General features: G+C 39.0%; 1 protein-coding gene across 4 annotated transcripts in view; it reads right to left on the bottom strand.

Annotated features, from left to right (window-relative positions):
* GABRB1 (gamma-aminobutyric acid type A receptor subunit beta1) overlaps positions 1-20,455 on the bottom strand; it is a 126,560-nt gene that overhangs the window by 57,302 nt on the left and 48,803 nt on the right. For all 4 annotated transcript variants that reach the window (XR_007166594.2, XR_007166595.2, XM_048072898.2 and 1 more), the window contains exon 4: positions 4,824-5,044. Coding sequence is in view for 2 of the 4 variants with exons in the window: in XM_048072898.2 (XP_047928855.1) it covers positions 4,824-5,044 (221 nt within the window). In the remaining 2 variants the exon portion in view is untranslated. The remainder of the gene's footprint in view (positions 1-4,823; positions 5,045-20,455) is intronic.

Here is a 20,455-nt window from a genome sequence, read left to right as displayed (position 1 = left end):
CAGCTTTTCTTGTATTCCACCCTTAGGATTCGTTAGATTGACTTCCATGGATATTGCATGGGTAAATGGCTAGTAAATCCCATGTTTCATGTGTTGATTCACATTTGTGAATTGGTTGGAGATGAATGACTGTCCCACAGTATTTATGTTATAGCAGAACTTCTGCATGTAAGAAAGGGTGAAATAAGTCCTTACCTTGAAGGCAAAGATCCACCTTCCCCTTTGCAGGAACTGGTGCCTAGTGTTGCTGCAGCAGTATGAAAACATGGTCTCACTAAACCAAAATTTGTCAGTGCTGTAAGCCAGTCTTTCTTTTACTTGTCAAAGCATGCTCAGTACCTCTGCCTTGAAATGAATGAAGATCTACTCTTAATGATGACAGATGGGTTTGTGTTTGAACATCAGAAGGGAGGGAGATCTGTGTAAAGGTATCATTGAAGGCATGTTGCTCCTCTTAGCTAATATTTTTTGAAGGGTATGCAGCCCATTGTTGCTTTCAACACACCAGATGAAATTCTGCTGTCATTTATTTTGAGGCAATGTCATGATAACAGAACAGATGTCTCAGAAGAAATAAGATGTCATTGTTCTTCTAGTGAAATGTGGAGAAGAATTAAGAGATAGCCGAATAATACTAGGAAAGGATGATTTAAATCAGAGCTTCCATTCATAACATCATGACATAAGAATTTGAGTTTGGAGTTCAGTACAACAAATTAATAATAATTCCTTTTAAAGATAGGCTATATCTCTAGCATCATACTCAAAAGAAGGAGAGAAAGGGCAAGCAAAAGAAAAACCCGCATCACATGCTTGTTTGAGAAGCTAAAGCTTTGGGAGAGATTTCTAGGTAATCTTAGCTGAAAGGGCAGTAAAAGTAGTGAGAGGGACTGCTAGCACCAAAAAGGCTTCAGCTAATGTGGTCTGATAGCTTATTAAAAATGGAGGGGTGGGGGAGTGGAGGAAGTGGGAGAAGAATCCCCTATTTTACAGGCTGTGCTGGACCAGCCTAGAGCTGTCTCAGACAGAACCCTCCCCATGCTGCAGATTTGCATGTTGGCTCAAAGGGAATTTGCCTTAGGAAGCAGGTAGCTTCTCTATGCCAATACATCATAGGAAATAATAATAGCTGCTGGAAGGAGTATTTGATAGAACCTGAAGTCACACACATCAGCTACATAATGCTTAACAGCTGCACTCAACTTCCCTGGCATATTTGAAATGGAATTCAGTGGAAATATTAACATAGAGTTAGATATGTTTATGTGTGTTTACTTGCTTGGGCAATAGGATGAAAAAGTTATTTGGTAAGTAATGCTGCACATTATTCACTACCATGAATAATAAACACAAGTAGAATTTGCAATAGGACACATAACAGTAATTCACAGTTTTAGGGGGCAGAAGGCTTAGGAGTATTCAGTGTCTGTGCAAGTTGATATGCATGCACCATTCTTCAATCTGTTGTGATATAGCAGCTGAAAGTTACTGGAAAAAAATAGCTAAAGGGGCTGTTTGTTTCCTCATAGAATTTGTACTATAATGGAGACATATGAAAGTGATAATATTTTGCTATATGAGATAAAACCAGCCCAGTGTATTCAGTATGTATTTCCTTTGTTTATTCATCTGTAAAGCCAAACGATTAACCTTGCTTTATTTTTCCTCAGCTGTGTTGGGACTGAACATTGCATCACTGCCAAACTGCTGGGCACGTGGATGCAAGCAGAGCAGGTTGTTTAGAGCTGTTGTGATTGTTCCAGTTCCTGTTTAAGGAAGCCAGTAAAATTTCATATCTGAACCTGAAAAGAAGCATTTAACTCTGGACTGAAAAACAGAACATGTACATGGGGAATAGGAGCCATGGGGGAGAGCAAGCATTTAAATCATCCATGAGGGATGGTTTTAGGCCCTGTCTGAGAGGACTGGTGATTTGCTGGGAGCTCAGATCCCAGTCTGCAGCGTAAGTGGTGCTGTCTGCCTTGTTCCAGCCATGCCAGGCCCATGCTCCATTGTCAGTAACTGAAGTGAAACTCACAGGTCGTGGCTTTGGTGATACGAGGTTTGGTGATACGCTCTTTGCACTCTCTACTGTGTAGAAGCTCTGTGCAAACTAAGACTCTGCAAAGTTTCTTCTCTGCCCACGAGGCTAAGACTGGAGCTGTGCTGAATTTTCGAACAGGCGATGTTTAATTTCACCTCAGAACACTTTCTGCAACGTCTTCTCTCTTATGAGGCATGTGTGTCATCTTGTATATGAAGAAATTGTTGCTTGTATGAACTAAGGGTAATCTGTAGGCTGACAGAGGCATGTTTATTACCATAAGGAAAGTGACCTCTAATAGACACAAAATGTTCAGCGCAGTAATTGCCATCTGTGGTATGAAACCCACTTCAATGTCTCTTAACTTAATTCTTCCTTCTGCTCTTTGTCTTCGATTAGATCGTTCGTGTGGGATTGGGACATTACATGTGTTTTCACTGGCAGACTGCAGATCAAATACTGCTCACCAGATGCATCTAAACAGCTGTTTTGTTCTTGGAGAAATTATGGCACAGCAGCTTGAGCTGCAAATAAGACCCAACAGCTGAACATCACCAACTGTGTGCAGAAAGAGGTGAAGAGGCTGCTGGTGGAGACAGGGACACGTCTGGCAATGCCTGGCTCTCCTGAGCCCTTGCTGTCTTCTCTGAGGTGAGGAGAGAAAAAGCAGAAGCCCAGGAGAGGCCTAGGTTGCCCTTGTGCCATTTATGTTAATGGCACAAGGCAGGGATGAGGGAGTAGAAGAGAATTGCCCAGTGCTGGAATGTATGTGGAATATAGATTGCCCTTGATGTCAGTGAGGTGTTTTTTTTTTTTTTTTTTTTTTTTTTTATCCCTACTGAGATAAGTGAGGTATTGAATGGGGTATTAAGCTGCAGAGCTGCATCAGTTGCAGAGCTCATGCTTAACCATCCCAATACGAATGGTTGTTTAATCACACCAACCAGGAGCCTCATTATGTGAAGGATACCATCTTTTCTGTTGCACTGGAGGTTTGCCTGAGCACCTCTGAGACTAAGAGCACGAACTGTTATGCTCAGCAGTGTCACAGCTTCTTGTCCAGGCTCATGCTTTGTGGATGAGGCCTGTAAGAGGACTTGCAGCAGATTCACCAGATGCTACAGCTTCTTTTGCTGTCTTCTGCAGAAGACAGTTATTGATATCAGATGTGCAGCATATATATGGAAATATGTGCACAACACATACTGCTAGGTGTAGTTTACATTGTACACAACTGCTTGTGAGGGACTACTTAGCTCTAATACACACTTTTGCCACTATGCACACCCTGGAATGAAAGAAACCTATTTCCTGGCCTTAAACAAACAAACAAACAAAAAGTATTTTGAAAAATTCTCAGGCCAAGAAGTCCTTTAATGATAACGGTTTTGCTAAATAGATTTTCAGTTTGATTGAAAAGAACGGTAGGAAGTCTGAAGGCAATGGGAAAGATGTGTTTTTTACATGCTCTGTTTAGCAGGTCATTATGACAGTCTGTAGTCTATCAGATATTTCCTCATGGGTTCCTTGTTTTCCTTTTCACAATCGAAGCAGCAATTTTTCTGTAACAGAACAGATCTGGCTGTATCAAAGTGCCTTGGTGGCAAGTGATGCATGACCTTTGAATCTAATGAGTTCAAAAGAAAAATTATGATAAACCAAAGTAATAATTTTTAAATGATATTTTGTTTGTTTCTTGTGACGCTTGAGTTGATGGGTTGGAAAGTTCTCTCTGAGTGCATGGGTAATGATATATTTATAGAAGGTCGTGCTTTTATAGGGTAGCACGTCCCTTTAAACTTTTATTTTCAGTAAACTCTAAGTTATCTTTCCCAAAATATTACTTTCATTTTGAATTGCAACAGCAGTTCCTCCCCTGCTCCGCCCCCCTCCCGTTTTTGCCTCCTATTTTATGAATTATTTTAAGGTATTTTCATCTAGGTTTTACGCTTTATGTGATTTTTTTTCCTTATTAACTGAAGTATGGTTTTGGCTTTATGCTCTCCAGGCATTTTCAGTGTTGAATGATAACAGTGATCAAAGGTTTTTTCAAGCAAGCAATGTGTTTTCCCCTTCCACCCACCCCTCAGCAAAGCTACCTTAACTTTAAAAATTATGCAAAGCCTACTCAAGCTCTGCAGCATAAGATACAGCTTGGTTTGGTTTTAATTATACATTTTGAACATTATCATTAGATCATGTCTGTTCAGATCTTAGTATATATTTTATCTACAGGGGTGAATATAGGTGGTACTGTATAAAGTAGCAGTGGTGGTGTGAAGAGACAATGATAAACCAAGGCAGATTAAAGAAAATCTATATTCACAAGCATCAGTAATCCTTAAATAGTTCATGTAAATTTAAAAATTCACTCTTTTTATTCCCTACCAAATGTTGGATGCATTTCTTCAGATGACTCTCAAATTTTATATTTTATATCATTCTAAAGAACTGCCTGAAAGATTTCAGAAGGAAGGGTTTGTCTAAGTTATGGCTGATTATCAGGTAAGAACAGTACTAACATGCTCAGAAGAGCTGAAAGAGACACTACTTTCCTTAGTTATAGCTAATAAAAGTAATTTTGATGCCTTGTGGAAAATAGTTGGATGTATTTTTATGCTGTATATAGTATATTTGCTGACTTTTAAAGCCGCAGTGAGAAACCAAGAAAAAGGAGAGCATTGGTAACACCTGCACTTACCAACCACTAGCCATATGTCTGATCTAAAACAAGCAAACAAACAACAAGCAAAACCAAAACCAAAAAATCACAACATACCGTAGACCGTAAAGGACTGTCCCATCTGGATGGAGCCGAATCATTCGGTTTTTCACTGTCACCCCATGGACAAATGACTTCTTGTCATTTAAGAAATATGTGTCAGGCACCCAGAGCTGGTCAGCCACTCTGTTGTCCAGTGTTAGGTTCAGAGGTATTCCAGAATAAGAAAGCCTTTTATCCCTCCAGGACTGCTGGAAGTACATGGTAAGGGTGTAATCCTACAGAATAAATGAGAAAGGCTTTTTGTATTTTGCATACTGAATAACTTAACATAAATTTAGTTTTAAATAACTTTCTGCTCAGTAGCTGAATACCAGAAAAGCACTAGGAAGTTTAAGGTTCATTGCAATGTCGTCAATAACCATGACCACAAGTCTTGGCTTCTTTGTGTTGATGTTGAACTTCACACTACTCCCCAGTGGCAGTGAACACCCACCCCAACACTCCTGGCCACGGGCTTAAAAAACCTCTTGTGCCAGAGGGAATGCATGGTATGTTTGGGTCTTCAGTCTATAGGCTACAGGGTCTCCGGTCTACAGACCATGCTTGCCATCTTTTGATAGGTTTTCTTTAACATGAAAAAAACAGGGTTTTGTTGACCTCAGTCAAATAGCCTTGAACACAATTGAAAACACCTTTTGATATTTGCTGTCTTCATCCTGAAAGATTCCCCCCACAATCCAGAAAGCCAGCAGTCCCTAGTGCGTCTGAGAAAGAGCCAAAATGACTGTAGAAAGTATAATGAACAATTTCTCACGCTGAGAGTGCTGCAGTTTCCAGGTGTAATGACCTTTGGTAGCTGGGCACATCTCACCTGAGCCCAGAGAATGTGATGCTTTCTGGCCTTGGCAATCAAACATTACTGCATAGAAAATGAACATTGCCTGACTATTACACTGTAGCTTAGGGGAAGTACCATTTATGAAGTCCTTCAGCTTTGCACATGGTCAGGAAAGAAACTGTTGTAAAAGACTTCTGGTCTGACTTACTCCCTCAAGTCTTTCACTTTGTGCATTTAGTCATTTTAAAGGTACTCAATTTTTTGATGTGGAAAAGCCCACATACTTTATGTCTGATGGAGTTCTTAAACAATGTCTGGAACAGCACTATGTGGACTGCTGGTTTTATCTTCCTTATCTTCTCTCCCACCCCCTTTTTCAAGTGGCAGGTCACTTTGTCACGCATTTAGCAATAAAAGAGCAGTAACTTTATAGATGTTGGGTAAGATTTTCTTTTATGTGAGAGAAGGCCTCACCTCTGTCATCCTTACAAACCCTAGCCTGTACTGTAATTTTGGAAGAAATAGCATAAAAGCTGTCTGTGATTTCTTCTCTTCATCTTCACTGGCTTCTTAAGAATGTGCTGCTACCATGAAAATCAAAGCACTGTTGTTACCTTTCAAAAAGACTTTCTGCCTGGAATGTTGCATCTAGCAGAGCTATAAACTACAGGCTGATCACTAATAAAATAAGTTAATATTAATAAAAATAGTGCTTGCCCTGGGCCTGCAGTAGTTTCCTTGTGTAGAGGACATTCCATGACTTGGTGATCAGCAGACTTATACATTATGTAATTTACATCAGTTCTGAGCATCAATTTTCAAGCATCTCCTAGATGTGCCCTTTTCAGGCCTGCAAGGTGGATAGTTACCCATGGCAGAGCCAAGAGGTGGTATGCAGAAGGTGTAAGTCTTGACCACATAACTAGGAGCAGGTAGGAGGAGGTCAGGACAGCTACTTTTCCTTTTCACAGCACACTGATTAAGCACAGAACTACAAAGTTCCCTGGGGACAGAGCAACTGTTTATTTCTAACTTTGCCTCAGATTAATTTAATCTGTGAAGGAGTCTCTGGCTGGACTCTGACCATGTATGCTTGGATCAATGTGTAGAAACTTGAGGCGGAAAGGCTTCAACCTACCCTTGCCTCTACAGCCACCTTCCAGCTGGAGAATCAAAGAGGTCAAAACCTTTGTCATGGGTAACTGTCACTGCTTCAGAAATATCTGGATGGGCGGACTATTTGGCTTCTCAGCTGCTGATGAGTTACCAATCATTAGCCAAGTGTGGTACGAATTTAAGTCACCACCCAATTTCACTTTTTATTTCAAAGGTTGCTGAGGGAAAGGATAACTGTATCCATTGCCACTTCTACAACAGCATGGTTTAAAAACAATAACAGCAGCAATAATGATAATAAAAAAGAACAACATAAACCCTTTTGTCGCCTTTTGTGTTTCTTCCTGAAATTTAAGTGTAAGGAAGGAAGGCACAGTGCATGTGCTGATGCTGCCCTGCCAGCTGTTGCTGAAGGGGCTGTTGCACTGACAGGTTTATGTGACAGGAGTAATGTGCTGAGTTGTGCACTGCACTCTGCTGAATATGTGATTTGTAATTTAAATGGTGGAAAAAGCATGGAGAAACATGAACCCAGAGGAAGCAAATTTTTGAGAATGTGATGTACAATTTGGATAGCTTTGGGTTAGAAGCAAGCACTTAAAGAGAAGTTAAATCCTTGCCTTTCCTTCATTTTAGAGATACACAGAGACCAGATGTGAGCTGAATGAGAAAAAAAAAATTAATATTCTCGTGCAGTTTTCATATGTTATATCTTTTTTCTATCCTGCCCTATTTCAACCAATTTTACATAGAAAAGTTTTCATAAATGTCTGATACAAGTTAAATTTTCAATGCTCAGCCCTTTGCTTGGTACCCTCCGTCTTCTGTCTAATTCAGCAGAGACAATGCAGTCTGCAGTGCAGATGGAATACAAATTCCAATTACACATAATTATCTTTTTTTCCCTTCCTGCTTTCCTTTATATTTTCACCATGTCTAAAAGCTGCTTTTGTAAAACTGTCATGTCACCCTGGAGAAAAAGGCTAAAAATTGAGGATTTTCTGTGTGTGATGGGTCTCAAAAATCAATCAGAGAGAAAAATAGCCAAGATAGGCTACAAGATATCTTAAGGATGTGATCAGGAAAAAAAAAAAAGTCTCTTGGCTATGGCTAGTGGTAGAAAATAAATTGCTATTTTTAGCATCACAGTCTGTCTCAGAAATTTTATTTCATCCAGCTGTGCTTTACACAGAATACTACTGTTGGTGACACTGCAGGAGAGACAATAAGCCTGTGACCCACAGCTGTGTTGTACTATAGAAATATGTGGCATACCAACAAGTGCTAGTGGGAAGAGCAAACCTGAGCTTTATCTTAAAGGAATTTCAATGTTTCTTAACTCAGAAAGAGTTGTATTTTCTTTCCATTCTCTAGAACCCAAGAGAGTTACTCTTCAATATTTTAATGAAGAAAATAAGTTGTATATTGTGTTTGTGAGAATCTTATTCATTGTGAGTTTTTATTTTAAAAAGAAAAGTTTAAAGTTAGTGGTAACGTAATTTTATGTAATGGTTATTTCGATGAAAAAAATATATCTGAACTATAATAGTGCAATATATATATATTTGTATGGAATGTAGTCTTACCTTTCTCCTATTTGATCAGTGAGGAATGAAATACCAGCAAAACATATGGCTAGCTTCACCTTGGGATTTTTTCTATTACCACAATTTGTTATATTTTACAGTAGTGTATGTGAGGTGAGAATTTAATGACTAACCACTTTCTAGCCTGTACAATTTGTTCAGGATTCTGTAGTTTCAAGCTCTAGGGTATATGAATAATATCTGAATCTTCCATATCTATAGTGGTGGTTGGCTGCAGAATTTTTTAAGTTTATATGACAACTTCCTAAGATCTCAAGCATCTGTCTAGATGTGAAAATAAATCAGACTATGTTTAATGTTTGCATTTAGGGATTTCTAATCCTGAATTTAAAAAGAAGAGCCCAATGCAAAAATAAAAAGAAAGAAAGAAATGAATCTGCTTCTGCAGATAACTGTTCATTTGAATAATTTAGCTTTAAAAAATCAGTTTTTAGAAACACATTGAATGTTTCTGCATAACTGTACTTATTATAACAAAAGAAAAAAAAGCTAGAATTTTCCTGAAAATGTATGATATTTCAGTATCTATAATTGAGCTGTCCATGATTTCCTCAAAAAGTCCGGGTTGGATGGAGCTGATCTAGGACAACCTGACCTAGTAGGAGGTGTCCTTGCCCATGGCAGGGAGGGCGGAACGAGGTGGTCTTTAAAGTCCCTTCCAAGCCAAACCATTCTGTGATTCTGTGAAATGCTGCTCTATTTATCTATGGTATAGTCTTCTTCCTAGTGGTAAATGTCTAAGCACTAGTGATAACATTGTTTTGATGTATAGTGATTTTTTTTTGTATGCGATGAAGCCTGATGTGTTAAAATTAGATGATTTTTTTGTTTACTTAGTAATTGTGCAGATTTCTTTTTTTTTTTTTTTTAATGAAACTGAAAAGGTGTGAGCAAGTGTGTATGGATGTATACTGTAGTATGTAAGTCAATCTGTGTATCAGTAACATGAACTGTGAGAGGAGAATGCCTGCTGGACTTCAGGATGCCTCTGGCATCTCCATTTTTGGGTTTAAAACTTAGAGCAAGAACACAAGCTGTCATATGGGTACACATACGCATTATCGATAAACACATTTTGATTTTAGCTAAATTGTTTTCAGATGTAGGATGTGATGAGTGACAGGAGGCATCACCTAGATGGGGTCCTTTGGAGTGTGTAATTACTTTTCTGGTTGGATTACATGGAGTAACTTCCATATGCTACCCTGTAACCCAGTTGGAAACACTATCTTACATTACCCTTTGTCAGCTTTGGAAGATTAAGAAAAGCTTCCCAAACTTCAGCTGAGCTTCATTCAAAACCTACAGGATTATGAGCTCAGGTCAATTTTGCACCAAAACTGACTGTCAAGTATGGACTAAACTAGGAGTTAATTTGGGGGGTTGAAATGGCTCCATGTAGGGCAGTGGAAGTTAAGAAGCCTTCCTGTAGCTCCAAAGTGAAATAAAACAGTCGGAAAAAACAAAACTTTGTCTCCCCTCTTTCTAAAGATGCTCAGCATATTTAGAAATATCTCAATAAACAAGTTTTTTCTTGTTTTCACTGTTGAATTCATTTTAAAGTTAAAAATTGGTAGACTTCAAGTGGATGGGTTGCTGAGCTAATTTCCATAACATAATACTGATAGAAACAGGAGACATTTCTCATTAGCTTGGCTTGTGTGAGGCATTTTAATGAGGTGTAATAGGTTAAGACACATGCTTACATGTTAGTCTCAGGTAAGAGAAAGATTCTGTGAAAACGTGAATAAGAGAAACTAACATATTTTCCTCTAACTGACAAATTTATTTCTTAATCTGAATTTAATCAGGCTCATAAATAAACATTGGCACCAAGCTTCACTCTTCACCTAGGTAATATAAATTTCTTGTATGAGAGAAAATGAATGGACTACTCATTCCTCTTGTACTTGAAGTTAAAAAAAGCAATTTGTAGTTTCAGTAAATAATATAGTGGAGATCTGTCATACAATGCTAATTCCCTTTTTATTTCTATTATTTTGTTCACTATATATTTGAATAGTTTCATTGTGTAATGTGTATAGATGATGTAAGGGCAATAATGGATATTTTCTTTCCTGATAAACCTCTGCATCTCTCTGAAACCAGTAGAGATGCATTAAAATGGCTAGGTAATTTCCACTTGTTGGTAATTTTCACTGTGTGGTTTACTAGTTCAGCACAGCAGAACATGTGAAATATGTTGCTTTGCTATAATCTAACTTCCTGAGGGACACGCTGGTCTCACCCTGCTTATTTGCTAATTTACAGACTCCAGTAGAATAAAAGACCAGTATAAATGTCTGCTATACTGGCACACACTTTGGTGTTTAACAGACTGCAGGCATGCATGTTTTAAGAGGAAAATAGTAGGAATCTTTTAACTTGCAGTGTTCAGCAGTATGATCTAAAATGTTTTCCCTCTTCCCAAGATTGTCTCAGTCTAAGTTCTGTTACTGTTTTATATGTTTAAGTAGTGAATATCAAAACACATCCCAAAAGTCTTAACAGCAAAAAATTAACACTATGAATGTAATTCTTAGCAGAAAATAGTAAATGGAAGGATATTCTATGAATCCATAGCTGTTCTAGCTCAATTCAATGTCAAAGATTAGAACTCTAGATGAGTTTGTGCATGAGGGCACTGTGCAGCAAAATAAATATGAGAAACACATCAATGTTACATACTTTTAATGGATAACAGTGTATATTGATAGTGGTGGAATACATACTGTACACCCAAACAAACTTAAATTTAAATCATATCCTTGAGAAGCATCCAATAATCAAGTATCTGGCAGCACTACAGAAAATGAGATGCAATGCAATCCAAATACAGTATAACTTAATCAAGACAAATATAACTGAAATCACAATTTAAAATTAAATGTGGAGTTATGATCAGGACACTAATACTGACTGAAAAAAGGCCATAAATATAGAATACCAATGTATGTAAATCCTGCACTGATTGCAAGCTGTGATTAATTAGGGAAGATTACCTTCCATGTTTGCTGGATACAGAGAAGGGAAAGGTAGAGTTTAAGACAAGGTAATTGCTGTACTTGCAAATTGGAAAAGGCATGTTCATTCATATGTTGTAAGCATGCTAGGGCATCGGACGAAGGTGTTAGTGTTTGTTCAGTAACAACTGTCCTCTGGTCCATCTTGGAATCTTGGAAACCTAGGGAAGATTCATGCCCTTAACCTTCAAAAGAGCTATTTTAAGGCAAAGGAATGTAAATTGTGTGTAAATACCAATACATACTTTGTGTTTAATTGCATACAGGGTACAAAAAATTTTTGCCCAAATTATGGAGGAAGAAAATTCATGTTCTATTCATTCTGTTCTCTAAAAATGTCAGGGAAGCTACATGTTTCTATTAAGCCTGCAGTCCAGCCGAGCAAGGAGGTCGGTGAGTTGTAGTGATTGATTGTATTTGCCTTTTTTTTTCTAAGGGCATAAGTTAGTGCTCCTTCTGGCTTTGTTTGTAAGTGAAGACTGAAGCAGCATATGTTGTCTCGTTCCCCTCTTCAGCCTAAGGTAGTGGGAGGAGGGGGAAGGAGGTTGGAAGTATGTACTCAAATTATTCAATGTGCTATCTTGTTTCACAGGACACGGTTCTTGTGAACTAGACTTCTGTCAGGGAAACAAGCCAGGAAGCTCCGCTGTCTACAGGATGATAGGAAAAAAAAACCTTTTGTTGAGATAAACTATTTTATATATTTTTTAACAGGATTAGAGTTTTCTCAAAGCAAGCTTCACTTTTGCAGAAATCACATTTTCTGTCAGAAAATTGCAAATCGCTTGAAGATGCAAGATTTCTGTAGGATAAAAAGTTGTGTAAGATATTGTTATTTTGTTTGATCTATTTGGTAGTTCTAGTTGATAGTGAAGTGCCCTGCACTTTTTCAGAAGTACTGGTAATTCTCCAGAGAAGTGTCTCATAAACCTTGTTGGCATCTATAACCTCACAATTAAATTAAGTATGTAGCATCACAGTTGTTTCTTACAGAAAGCAGCAGAGATCTGGCAGGAGTCCGCATAGCTGTAATGATGATTTCCTTTATTGTTCAAAGCACAGCCAGGAACAAGATTAGACTCATTATAAGTGTAGCATGTTGTAAATGAATGTACTTATCATTACTGTATTGGGATCCAATATTACTCTTTTCAGTCAATGGCAGAAGTCCCCTTAAGTACAATGGGATTAGAATCATGTCCAATGTCTTCGATCATTACTGAAAAAAGGAAAGCAAAAGGCAAAATATCTCTCAGTTCTTGAAAGAAGACCATCTATTTTGTTGCATTTTTTTTCAGTGTTTTGATGAATGTATTTATTACTGCTTCTGAGATTTAAATGGGCTGTTATGATAGTTGTGCTTCATTGATCTGCCATTATTTAACTTAGAGGAGGCTAAAATCCCCCTCTTAAAATCTTCTCTTTTCTACTCTGTGTTATGTGGAGAAGAAGTTAGTACTTCTGTACTTGGGATTGGTTTCCCATTTAATTGCCCTCTGCTTTTGCTCTCTTATTTGAGCTTTGCTAGCCTGGGAGGCCTGAACATGCTGCTTGTTGTATGGGAAGAAAAGAGATCACAGAATCATAGAATATCCCGAGCTGGAAGGGTCTCACAAGGATCAGCAAGTCCAACTCCTGGCTCCACACAGGAGCACCCCAAAATCATACCATATGTCTGAGAGGATTGTCCAAATGCTTCTTGAACTCCATCAGGTTCTGTGTCATGACCACTTCCCTGGGGAGCCTGTCCCAGTGCCTGACCACCCTCTGGGTGAAGAACCTTGTGTGTGTTCATATGCAGGTATGAAAGGGAACAGTGGAGTGATATTTGAGGACTGTGACATTTTGCCCAAGTAGTGCTGTCTTCATCCTCTCTGCAGAGCAAGCACTCCAAGGTAAAGGAATTTCAAGCTTTAATTTATGTTGCAACGTATTTCATATTTCAGCCAGCTTGGGCTGAAAGCATGAATACACAGGAGTGAAGATGGGCATTTGGTAGGAAACAGTACCTGAGGTTCTAGCATTGAACTACTTGAAGGTGGCTCCTTAGACTGTGACTGGAAGGTGACTGGAAGGATGACTCTTAAGGAGGTGGGCACAGATCAGCTCTTAGGGTCTACCACTTGATGTGTGATATGAGGAATAAAACTAAGAAAATGTTGCTGGAAAGATGCAGCATGTTAAAGTTTCAGTAAAGTGAAAACATTGCAGAAAAGTGGAGAATTAAACAAACACCACTTCCCTTGGTACCAATAAGAAAGAGAATTGGAAAGGAGCCCTTTTTGATGACAACAGTTGTTTCCGAAGCACTTGATGTTTTTCTTGTAATTTCCAGTTAGCTCAGCAGGCGTGAACTATGAGCCCATTAGGAAGTGTACTGCAGGTCTATGGAGGATGGCACAGCAATAAGAGCTCAGAATTCCTCATGGTGTCAGTGAACAGTGCTGCAGGCAAAGCTGAGCTGATTGTTAGCCTGGGAGCAGATGGAAGTTGTTTGCTGAATTTTATCTTATACACTACTGTGTAAGCCATAACACATTGCCTGCTAATTTTATTAGCACTGGACAGAAAGTTGAAGAGAACATGACCCCACAAGAGAACAGTGTGCCCACATTTTCCCTGATCTTTCTTTTTCTATTTATGTACTTGCAGAACTGTCTTTTGTTACCATTCACATCCCTTGCTAGATTCAACTCCAGGTCAGCCTTGACTTTTCCAACCCTATGCCTGCAAGACAGAACAGCAACTCTGTGCTTCTCTTGGGTCACCTGCCCTTGCTTCTACCTCTAGTACTTTTCCTTTTATGTCTGAATTCATTAGAAATGATCATCCATGCTGATCTCCTGCTGCTTTTTCTTTAGTTTCTGCTCGTCAGGATGGATCTTTCTTGAACTTGGAGAAGCTGATCCTTGGATATCAGCCAGCTCTCCCAGACCACTCTTTACTCCAGAGCCATATCCTATGGGATTCTTCCAAGCAGATCTTTAAAGAGGTTGAAGTCTGTCGCCTGAAATCCAGGTCTGGGTCCTGGTTTTTGTCCTGTTACCTCATCTTGGGATCCTGAACTCCACCATCTCATGGTCCCTAAAGCTAAGACTGCCTCTGACTTCCATGTCTTGGACCAGTTCTCCCTTGTTTGTAACTATCAGGTCCAGCAGAGCACCTTCCCTTGTTGGCTTCTTAATTACTAGTGCCAGAAAGCTGTTGTCAATGAATTTAAGAAATTTCGTGGAGCACCTAAGCCCTGCAGTATTATCATTTTAGCAGGTATCAGGGTGGTTAAAGTCCTTCATGAGGACCAGGGCCTGTGAACACAAAGCTTCTTCCAGCTCTTGGAAGAAGACCTTATCATCATCCTTCTGATCAGGAGGTCTATAGCAGATACTAACTACAACACCACCCATGTGTGTCTGCCCATTAATCTTGTTTCACAAACTCTTGACTGATGTCTGATCCATCCCAAGGCAAAACTACATGCATTCCAGCTGCTCTCTCACATAAAGCAAAACTGCCCCTCCTTGCTGTTCATCCACAAAAACTTTATTGTTGCTTTTCTTGCCAGTTTTGTTGCCTTGCTTTCATCTCTTGTATGCTCCCTTCTGTGTTACAGTACATCAAGAAGCATCTGTCTTAGACAAATAGGCCTTCTGCTGAAATTCCTGGTCTTCATGCATGACAGGATGGATTGTTTCTGGATTTCAGAATTTTTTTCTCTTTAAAAATCCTTTCCACTTTATGACAGCTTGCTGGGGAATTTTACCTAGTGATTACCCATACAAGCCAAATTTTACTGTCCTGAAGTCCAGGGTTTTAACTCTGTTGCTCACTTTTCCAGCTGTCCACCAAATCCTGAATCTGTCATCTTGTGGTCACTGCAAACCAAGCGTGCTGCGAAGGCTCGCATCCAGGATGTTTCTACAAAAGGCAGCTTGAGAAAAATTCTTCCCCCTGTGATTTCTCATGAGCTGCATAATTTAAATATTAAGCTGCTTACATGATGATCTAACATCGTAGTTGATGAGTTTATAATACTGATGCAAATTTTTTGTGGAAAACTTGCTTTTGGCTTTTGCAGGGACTCAGTTTGCCTTTAGATGCATGCATCATTGACACTAAATCCTCAGAACAGAATCCAGGATATTTTTAGAGTGTTAATAAAGGACCTTGTTTTATTTTTATCTTACTAATAGCATAACCAATTGGATAACTAATTGAGTTGGCCAATTTAATGTGATTAATCTGATTAAAACCCTACAAATCCAGTGTCATTGCCAGCTTCATAGGAATCCACTTTTCAAAACATTTTATAGTATGTGTAGGCATTTCAGGAGAGAGAAAAACAAGCAAGACCAATAATAACTCATCAGTCAGTTTGAAGGCATGTGAGTACCCCTGAGTACTGACTAGGATACGGAAGCACAGTGTCTCTTTTCTGAAAAATAAGTAACTAGGGAAAACATAGGAAAGGTAATTATTTGGAAAACTGAGTAGCTTCATGCAGAAAGTTGGCACCAATATACCAAAACCCTAGGAAAGTGTTGTCTTGCAAACAAGATTAAAGATAAAGCAAAACCAAAAATCAATTTTCTTTAATTAAAGAACCACCTTAATCAGCTTAAGGTGAAAAATCTCTCTCTGAGAATGAAGCCTCAGAAGGGTTTCACTTCACTGAAGTCCGAGATGACCACTATTCTCATCCTTTCTTGTGGGTCAGCACACATTGTAATAGCTAGTTAGGAAGCAGGGAAAATTGTTCCAGTTTAAAAATGAACGTTGTCAATACTATTTTTTTTTAAATGTAAATAAGTTCCTTGATCCTACCACCATGAGGGCTACCCAAATACTAATGATAATGCAGGAAAAGACAGCTTGCAGTGAAGGGAGAAGGCAAAGCAGCTCAGAGTGGCTGTGAAGCTACAGCCTAGAGCAGTTTTAAAGCCTCAAAAAAGAGGCAAGGAAAATATAGGGACTTGTGAAAGTTTGTAGAGCACGCTTATTGTTCTCAGCTGAAGGCAAATGTCACTGAAGTTTTTGATTGTTAGTCATAGGAGACCAGGAGTAACCAGGACAAGTCAGCAGTTTGGGGCCATGCTTGGAGCTACGGAAGAGGCTAGTTGTGTTAGCTCTGTAATGCCCTTCTACAGTGTCCAGGCCAGAGTGATGGAAGAAGCTCAGATCTGCTGCCAGGGCTGTGCTGACACTTGCTGAATGACTGTGGCACCCAAAGTCTGCGACTTGGCATCTGGTGACCTATCTGCTAACTTGCATTGGTTACGTTTGTTTATTAAACTGGTCAGTATTATCTGGCATTTGTTTCTTCGTTATCAGCAGAAAAAAGTCTTGTGTGTACTTAAAAAGATAAATTAAGTTAAAGAAAAATTAATATCTGAACTGTTTGCCAAAGGAAAGGCAGGCAGGCCCTTCAGCTTTTCCTTACTTGCTAGAGATGGTTGCTGAATGTTGAGGCTCTGCTCTGAAGCTTGTCCTGCATGGTGATTTTTGAAAAGGGCAGACTGGAAACTTTTCTGAGAGATATTATTATTGCTATAATAATAATAATTATTATTATTCTACTGAAATGTTAGTTTTCTTGGTCCATCCTGACATGGCAGCAGCAGTACATATAGCAGTGTTTTTGCACTCAGCTTTACTTCGTTTAGTGTTTTTTATGGACAGCTGTGTCACGGTATGAATGGTTAAGTTAAAACATCTCATGGTGACTCATATGTGTTGATCACTGACACACAAGATGCAGATTTGGTGTGTCCTTAATTTATTGTGATTGACATGATACATGCCAGAGAGTCTGATGAGTACTGAGGGTTCCTAAATCCATAGTTTGTTGGCCAGGCAATGTTTACTTCTGGGGTTTTTAATTCTGGAGTCATTGCAGTGCCTTAACCATGTCAGCTAAAAGCCCTCATGAATTTCTTTCATTTAAAAACAAGCAAACAGCTGCTTGCTCCTGGTAAGTTTTCACTGCTTTGCAAATTAGACAATTTCCATCCCATAGAGGAATGGAAATTCAGTGTGCTTTCAGGAGTGAAACAAGCACTTCAAATTGTGCCTATGTTTTTATTCCTTCTTCTACAAATATGACTATTTTTCTGTTTCTTTTCCTTAATGCCTCCACTGAGTAGAAAGACATGTTTTCTGTTAAAACCCACTTGTATTCAGCCAGAAATGTTCTTCATGCAGCTGGCCAAGCTATGTGAAGAGTAGGTCTGTGCCACTGTTGTTTAAAGCTAAAATGTAATGTTCTCCCAACAGCTGCTTTTGGTAGGACTTGCTTAAGTTATTACAGAGCTGATCAAAGGCATTGGAGTCAGAGGCATATGAAAAGTGGAGGTTCAGAAGGCTTGACTTTTCTGAAGATAAATGAGGTATTTGTGGACATAAATGGAAAAGCAATGGCAGCAAAGCGTACTGGCAGAGAAGCAAAATATGGGAGAGCTGTAGCTCTTCTTTTGCGCCTGTAAAGCTGACTTGTGGCAAGGAGGAGATGGTAGTAAGAAACTGAAGCTAGGACAGGAAACCAGCTCTTTGTCAATTTTGCTGCATGGCTGAGTTGGTGACCAAATCATGATGCTGTTCATGACATGAGCAGTGATGGAGACGATGGGGAGATTCTTCTTTGTGGTTCTGGAGGCAAGTCTCCAATTTCTAATTCTTCTCTGGAATAAAATGGCTCTGCCTGGTGACTTCTAGATGGAGATAAGGCACTTACAGGTGGCTAGGTGACTAATGCTCCATCACAAAGTAGGACACAGCACCATGCCATGCAGTAACAAAAGCTATGAAGGAACATGGCAAATGGCTTCTGTTAAGGCTACTGGTGCCGTCAGATATAGCCTTAGTGGAGTGAACCTTTTCCATATATATCACCTGTTATTTGCCTTACAAGATCACATAAAGCTTGATTAGAGAATTAATGGATTTACATCAGTGTTTGCTGAAAGGCTTAGAGATAAACACAGTAGTTGCAGGACTTTCCAGATGGATTTTTTTTTTTTTTGTTCTGGGTAGATGGTTAGTTTGTCATTTATTTATAGCACAAATGGCTTTGGTACCTGTTAGAGTACAGTAATAAATTTACCAAACTACTAAATAGTATGTTTTCTTGCTTGCTTTCAGCTGATTACAATATCTCTAGGTATCTCAGGTTAATATGAACATCTGTTTCCTGGAGATTGACTCTTTACAAACAGTAACTGTAGAGCTAATAAATGGAGTGGACAATGGTGTTTAGGAAACAGCTAGGGACAATTCTGCCTCTCTTTGCTAACTCTCATCCTAGTATTTCATTCCTTTTACTAGATTGGCTTTCCAAAATGTCCTACAGTAAACTTGCCGCATGCAATTTCTTTGGGGCAGGATAGAAAATCAGGTAGTGACTCTGGGACTTGGATGAGCTTGCTCTAACAATCTGAATTACCACTAGAAAAGGACAGTCCTGCCTCCAACCCCACCACTCTGAGCTCTAGAGCACAAAGCCAGCAGCAGGTCTCATTCAAGCACTCACTACTGCTTTCAGGGAGAAATCTTCCCCCCTACTTCCTCATAATTTAAGATGGGTGAAATCAATGACTTTCCTGGTATGCTTTTCAGTTTGCTATTTTTAATGATAGAAGTGAATCTGACACCTAATTTGCAGTCTTAAAAACAGGCTGAGGAAAATGTGTCATGAAAAAGTCTTGAGAGGAATATAAATTAGCATGGTTTAGGGTACAATAACTTCCCTGTTATTTTCATTCTGACCCATAAAGCTATGGGGAGGGTTCTTGTATCTTTTCACATAGTATCTGATGCTGGTCATTACTGGAGACAGGACTATAGAGGACCTCCTGTCTTGGGTAGCACAACAGCCCTGTTGTTCTAAGACAGCTGTATGAATGTTAACTCATGGATCTCTCCTGGATTGCAGACATGTTAAAACAGGCAAACAAATGTCTGTGCATCAAGCAGTGAAATAGCATCAGATGAGGAAGAGCTCTGTAGCTTCTGCAAGAACTGTGACAGTTAATTTAACATATATAATCTTACTTAGAATGTGTAGGGGGCTGGATGGGAGAATAAGTTGGCTTTGGCTGTAGTAAAATGAAATTCTATAGGCTTAGAGAAATGTTGGAAATTGCCAGCTTCAATGACAGCTGCTGCAGTTTTGAGACATAGATAACACTTCTGACTTATGTCTTGTCTCAGGGAGCAGCTCAGTAAGCTTAATTCCCACCCAGCACTTTTTTTTTGTTTGTTTGTTTTTTGTTTTTGATATTCTGTCCTATATCACCATCCTGGTATTTTGGAAAAGCTTTCCCATAGTGGGAAAGGTCACTACGATTAGTGTTCCTAGTGTTCTGTGTGGGAACAATGCCTTCTATTTCTCTCTCTCTCTCTTTTTTTTTTTGTATTTCCAGGAACCATTCCAATTATTTAATCTTGGTCAGTTTTTAACTGTATTCCTTACTGCCTCAAGTTCTGTATGCAAAGATTTTTTGTCATAAATATCCTTGTTCCTCTGCAATATCAATGTAGGTTCAGCAGTCTGTGTCAGTTCAATATTGCTTGAATTGTCTAAATCTCTCCCCAGACCTTTTCCTTCCCTGTTTCAGGGCAAGCCAAAGTCTAGCAACTGAAGGAAAATCACTATGGTTACACCACCCAGTTCTAGTGATGAGCCCAAGATTTAAGCCTGACTGCTTTTAACAAAATATGTATTTGAGACACTCCCAGGCATTTGGGATTGTGTTTGCAAGTGTTAAAACAGACACTGTTGGTTTTAGACAATTCCATTGCAACCTTTTCCTTGCAAGACAGTGATTTGCTATTATAGATGGATTGCTTACATAAGAAGTGAAAGAATACACACAAGTTTAAAACACAGTTCAAAGCACGTTGGTTTCTTTTTTCAGTCAGACATCTTTCAGTCAGACTTAGTCACCACTCTGGTTAGCAGTCTGTGTCAACGCTGTCTGCCAAAAAATGATTGAAAGCCAATTCCTTTCCAGCTGCAAATATTGCCAAGACATCACTGGGAGGCACTTTTAGGCATTATGAGAACTATGAACATTATGAAGCATGGAAGTTTCTGCAAGCTACAGCAGA

This window comes from Anser cygnoides, chromosome 4 (assembly GCF_040182565.1).
Source record: "Anser cygnoides isolate HZ-2024a breed goose chromosome 4, Taihu_goose_T2T_genome, whole genome shotgun sequence".
NCBI lineage: Eukaryota > Metazoa > Chordata > Aves > Anseriformes > Anatidae > Anser > Anser cygnoides.
The sequence above is the reverse complement of the archived record's forward strand: the minus strand, read 5'-3'. Positions and strand labels throughout refer to the sequence as shown.